The 6476-nt window shown below is 42.4% G+C and overlaps 1 protein-coding gene across 1 annotated transcript; it reads right to left on the reverse strand.

The window, feature by feature from the left end:
* Positions 1 to 208: 208 nt before the first annotated feature.
* LOC133993851 (protocadherin-10-like) lies at positions 209 to 4451 on the reverse strand. The gene is made up of 4 exons (XM_062432950.1): positions 1923 to 4451; positions 1009 to 1070; positions 813 to 925; positions 209 to 480 (listed from the first exon to the last, which is right to left on the reverse strand). The coding sequence occupies exons 1-4, from the start codon at positions 4449 to 4451 to the stop codon at positions 209 to 211; spliced, it is 2976 nt and encodes a 991-aa protein (XP_062288934.1).
* Positions 4452 to 6476: the final 2025 nt, after the last annotated feature.

Genomic DNA, 6476 nt, shown 5'->3' on the forward strand with positions numbered 1-6476 from the left:
TAGACCAACTTGATTTCAGTATTTACAAAAATAAAAATATACTTGTGGTAAGGATGGGTTTTAAATTACACTGAGAAAAGGAGAAATATGGTCTGTCAGCCTCCAAGAGCAATTCTTTCACTATAGCGATGCAATTCATGGTTAATAATGGAACCATACAGTTAATGGCATATGTATCATACACAGAATATACATTATAGTTGGTGTGTCATTTATAGATATCATTGCTTATGAGACCATCGTCATTGTCAAAAGACTGTTCGTAGCTTGAGATGAATTTCTTTTTCTTCCCAAAAGTAGAAAAGGTGTTATACACATCCAGTTCACCTCTGGGTGTGAGCTTCAGAGTGCTGTAGCCAGATGTGGTGCCAGGAATGTATACATTGTGCTGGTAGTCTGGTGGATCACATTGAGGCTGAGTGTACTTTGGAGTCCATGAGTAGTTAGGTACTACTCCCTCTTGAAGAGTCATCTTGCAGTCTGTGAAAATATGCATAAATTACAATATGTATCAGAAGATTATTTCTGCAAAGACCTCATATTTACATACAGTATGCTTCATGTGAATAAGGTGGTTTTATCTTCTAAATTTCAGCTATTTTGCAAATAATACTTCTTGCAGCGACTTAAGTAATCCTTAAATTGATGCATTAACCCCCACCCCATCTCCTCGTTTTTGGGGCCTGGTGTTATCTGCTTTTTATTTTATATTTCAGACTAAATCCTGAGGCATAGACATAAGGAGAACCTCCACCCGCCATACACTGCTGCCTCTTTCATGTGAGTAACAGTGAGCCCAAACTTCCACCTACCTTTCATATGGTTTCCCCAGGTCCAGTACTGTGGTGCCACTGAGCAGGAAAACCCATCAGCATCATATTTCTGTTGACGTGAAAGTGTACCCTCCATATTTGCTGAACTATACCTGAAAAGATAGACAACACAAGTTTAGGTGTGTGCATGTGTGTGTGTGTATATGGATGTTTTAATTGTATGAGCTGTATTTACCTTTTGTATGCTGAGTTGCGTTGGTTCTTCGTCCAGGTGAGGTCCTTGTTGGAATACTTCAGCTGCACAGTTAAAACATAAAGAAACTTTGTAAATCGGTGATCAGCTCAAGCACAAATGTCATACATTTATATCTAGGCACAGTGACACTCCCTTTTCTCCCTTTTTTATGTTGGAAGCCAAAAGCTGATAAGTTCTATAGAGCGAAAGTCAGACAAAGTCAGGTTTTAGTGAAACAGCTGGAAACCATTAGGAGGGGGAGCTGACTAGAGTACAAATACAGCAGTGGCAGTGTTAAGATCAAGAGAAAGCTTCAAGTCTAGGGTAGAAATGTGTATCTCTTTTCATCCCTGGATCACTTTTTATCCCTGTGTCAAACACCTTGTCACACTTTGATAATTTGCCCAGACTGCAAGGTATGCTGTCACAGCATGGGGGTTGGATAAGGCTACATTTTCCACTGGATTACGTAAAACATTGAAACTTGTTTCTATCCTACAGACAACAACCTAGGTTTGATGAATTTATAATAGCAATGCTATGATTTTCATCTAATCCATTTTGATGCCTAAGATTATTATTTTACAGTTTAACATTCCTTATATGAAACACGTTTTTAAGAGCAAAAAGTAGTAAGGCTCGTGTTGCAGCGCTCCCTAGTGTTTGAAATACACTGTTACACTGTACTCAATCTTTCTGCTATTTTCAATTGAAGTGAGACAATAGTTAAACTAATGAGAGCCTGGCTGTGGTTTTGGATTGGTATAACTCTTACTGTTGAGAAATAACATTTGGACTGTGTTGATTCTAAAGTTTATCGTTACCACAGTGACAAGTTAATATTTTACTGATACAGCAACATAAATAAAATAATTCCTTTCCACTTTTCAGTATATTTTTTGAAGTTACTGTACCTCGTTTGGAGTTGCGGCTCTGTTGTTGGTCAGCTCATTACGGTCCAGTGCGCTCCAGCCAGATGTCAGGTAGTCTGTGCTTTTGGCATTATTCTGTTGGACTGACATTACCGGACTGCAAGGCTTGAGGAACATGAAGTCACTTTTAGACAATTCCGGTGTCAGACACATTTTATAGCAATAGACCTGAGGAAGTGCGGTGCCGCTGTTTGCCTCTGCGCAGCCGGACGCGCCTCCGGACATCCGAACATTTAAGTTGGACTTTTTGAAAACCTCTGTGGCGGTAGATTTTTCTGAGCGTGAGCAGCAGCAGCAACACTCGCTAATGGAGAGGAAGTTGGACTCGCTGTTGGACGGTCTGCCCTTCAATCTCCTCACTGCAACCAGGACAATTATAGCCACCAGAAATGTGAAGGAGATTGCGCCCAGAGACACGATTAAGTACAGGGTGAAGTTGGAGTTGTGATGTGGGCTTAGTGACAGGTCACCCAAATCGGGCGGTGTATCTGGCAGGCTGTCAACCACTGACAGGATGATGGAAACTGTGGCCGAAAGGGGTGGCTGACCATTGTCCTTCACCAGAATGACCAGTCTGTGCCTTATGGGGTCTTTTTCCACTAACTGGCGTATTGTCCTGATTTCTCCCGTGTACAGAGCAATGCTAAACAAGCTCGGGTCTGTTGCTTGGAGCATTTGATAAAAAAGACGCGAGTTTTGACCTGCGTCTGCATCCACCGCGTTAATTTTTGTAATAAGATAACCAGCGTCAACTGATCTGGGCACTGCTTCGGTAGGTACCGTTCCATTTTGTGGAACTGGTGACACAATAACGGGTTCATTGTCGTTTTGATCCAAAATAAAGATGGTCACTGTAACGTTGCTGCTCAGAGGCGGAAAACCGGCGTCTTGAGCTTTAACTATGATCTGAAAGTTTTTAAGCTGTTCGTGGTCAAAGGATCGCAGCGCGTAAAGGTTGCCGCTGTCTGAGTTGATGGACACATATGTGGACACTGACATTCCTTGTATGTCACCATCCAATATAGAATAGGAGAGGTATGCGTTTTGACCGTAATCTGGATCCAGTGCGGTCACCGAGCAAATGGATGCCCCTGGCGCGTTATTCTCGGTTAAATATACAGTATAGGAGGGCTGTTTGAAGTGAGGCGCGTTATCGTTCACATCAGACACTTGAACCAAAATAGTTTTCCTTGTGAATAAAGGTGGGGAGCCCATATCTCGGGCGGTGAGGGTGATGTTGTACTCTGCCACTGCCTCCCTATCCAAAAAATCACAAGTTACTAATGTATAGTAGTTCTTAAAGGATGAGTGGAGTTGAAATGGGACGTGATGGGGAATCTCACAGTCCACGTTCCCGTTCTCCCCTGAGTCTTTGTCCATTACGCTGATGACGGCTATCACCGTTCCCGGAGGTGCGTCCTCCTGCACAGGTGTGGACACTGATGTCAAAATCACCTCTGGAAGGTTGTCGTTTTTATCCAAAATGTTCACCAGTACTTTGCAGTGAACTGCTACTGCGGATGGACCTTTATCTTTAGCCTGGACATAAATTTCATGCATCCTGGCCTTTTCATAATCTATGACTCCTTTGACTTTGATTTCCCCCGTGCGCGAGTCTACACTGAAAAGCTGGCGCACTTTGATGGGAGCGTGGCCACTGAATGAATAAGTGATATCAGCATTGGGTCCCTCATCTAAATCGGACGCATTGAGTTTTATGACAACTGTGCCTTTTGGTGCGTTTTCAGCAAGCCTCACTCTGTAAAACGACTGATCAAACACAGGCGCGTTATCATTTGCATCCAAAACGGTAATATCAATTTGCGCAGTGCCAGATCTCTCCGGCGCACCTCCATCAACAGCTGTTAGGACCATTTGATGCGCACTTTGCTGCTCTCTGTCCAGTGGGCTTTGTAGGACTAGCTCTGCAAATTTACTGCCATCACTGCGCGTCTGTATATCTAAAAGGAAATGCTCATTTACGCTCAGCAAATAGGTGCGGAGCGAATTGGACCCCACGTCAAAATCCTGTGCGCTCTCAAGTGGGAAACGAGATCCTGGCAAAGCAGACTCTGATATGTCCAGATTAAATTCTGTCCACGGGAAACTAGGAGAGTTATCATTCACGTCCAAAATGTCCATCTCTACCCTGTACAGCTCCAGAGGGTTTTCTATGACCACTTGCAAGTGAAAAGAACAAGACAAACTCTGCTCGCATAGTTCTTCACGGTCAATTCTTTCGTTGACAAACAAAACTCCATTTTCTAAATTTACCTCCACATATTGCTTCTTGGCACCTGAGACTATACGGAATCTGCGCGCAGAGAGCTTGTCCAAATCCAAGCCCAGGTCCTCTGCAATATTGCCAACAAAAGCTCCATGCTCCAGCTCCTCTGGGATTGAGTAACGAATCTGTCCCCAGACTGTATCCAGGAAACAAGTGAACAGCGCAAAACGGCACACTGCATGCCATCTCCCACAGAGTCTTTTCTTCGCCCCTTGAGTGTCCATCTGCAGGCTGAAGCAATTCCGAAACTCACACCAATGACTGTGTCTCTAGTCTACCACTCACAGAAGATGAATAAAGCAGAATTGTGGAAAATACAGACTGGGGAAAACTTATCATTGGTGGGGCTGAAACAGCGCCTGCCTGCCTGAGAGAAAAAGAGAGGAGAGGAAGAGAGAGATGTGCAAGGGCTACTAGCCTGTCTCAGATTAGTGTGCGTTTTGTGTGTCTGTGTGTGTGTGTTTATTATTGGCCCTACTGTTCCAATAGGGGGGGGGGGACGACATCTGCTCGGATAATCTAGCCTGCCTACTAGCCCGATCAAATTCATGTCACAATCTCGAGGCTTTGTCCTCCAGGTCAAACGTTCCTGCTTCAGTTTTTCTTATAAGAGTGTTTCATCATTTTGAATTGAAATAGTTCCATAGTCCCATAGAAACAAACCTTCCTGCTGCATATTAACTCTAATTCATACAGTAAAAAAGTTACAGTTACAGACTGACAATTCTTATTTTAGCAACTTTTTAAAGTGATTTTCTTAATGAACTATTATTAAATATGTGGAATGAATGTGTTCCTCTGGAGATTTGGAAAGAAAGGACTCCACCACAAACTTTTTAAAATTAAATTCTTGTAATCAAAGCATGCTTTTTTAGCCTATGCAACTACATAGAAGACTACAAGTATGGCAGAAAAGCTCCATAAAAGGTTAAAGTCCATATATTCATCCTAGAAACAGTTACTATATAAATTTACTTTTAAATTGTTGTTAAGTTTGCAAGTTAGATGTAAAAGTAAGACAAGGTGCCCTGAGGAAGCTGCTCAAATTCAGTGACATCATTATAACACCCTAGCGTGGATTGATCCTGAATACAACAGCTTTTTATAGCCTATTCCAGTATATTAACACGCAAATAGAGCAGTTGTATCTGTTTACCATCCACCTCAATGCACGCTCCACCCGTTCGTTCTGAAAAACCCAGCTCCCTTGGTTAAAAACCGAAAACACAATCTGTCTGCAGGAATGAAACTGCAGCAGATGGTGAGGTTTTCCATGGGCTCATGCTCTTTTTAATTAATGGAATGGAGATTAGAGGGCATTTTCCCTGGATCATTAGTGAACAGAGGAATTAAGACATTTTGTGAGAAATAATCCCAAGGCTATCCATGTGATGCACATGTGGTTTTCTCTCAGTGGTCATATTGACCTGCTTTTCACAGCCTAAGTGCATGGCATCACTTACGCTCTGCAGAAACTAAGTAGCTGGGATAAGGGGACACAACCACCACATTTAGGGATCAAAAATACAAAAGAGATTATCTCTCTGTCACTCTATCGCTCTCTCTTTCACACACACACACACACACAGACACATACAGACACACACACACACACACACACACACACACACACACACACACACACACACACACACACACACACACTCTCCCTCCCTCCCTCCCTCCCTCCCTCCCTCCCACTTTCTCTCACTCAAGGGCAAAAGTAGAATATCAATCCCTTTGTCTTTAACTACTTTCCAGCTTTAAAACTGTGGGATTAGAATAGGTTAGCCTATATTCTGCAGCTTCAAACACTTAATCGGTTTTTAGCTGGAAACAGTGTTGTGCATTCTACTTAAATGTTAAAATGTCTGTCATGTAACATGTTCTGAGTGCAACTAATTATTTTGAATTGTATTTAACCCCTTGGAAAACATTGCAGATGTGTTGCAACACCTGGTATGAAGAGCCAAAAGCAAACTGACAGGGATGACTTCTCACATGATTGACAGCTACGGTGATGAGATACATTCTAACAATTATTCTCCCCTTTGTATCCATTTCCACACAGTAGCCTTTACATTTCCATTTTTGCAGCCATTCTGTAGGAACAGATTAATATAATATTAATATAGACCATCTTGTGAAATGGGTAAAGGTTGTGATCTTGGCCTGATGAGAGTGTGTGCCTACATCACACATGTTTGGGTTGGTCAGAAAGAAAATGGTGGTTTGAGTATATTAAATGC

This window comes from Scomber scombrus, chromosome 14 (assembly GCF_963691925.1).
Source record: "Scomber scombrus chromosome 14, fScoSco1.1, whole genome shotgun sequence".
In the NCBI taxonomy this organism is placed as follows: Eukaryota; Metazoa; Chordata; class Actinopteri; order Scombriformes; family Scombridae; genus Scomber; species Scomber scombrus.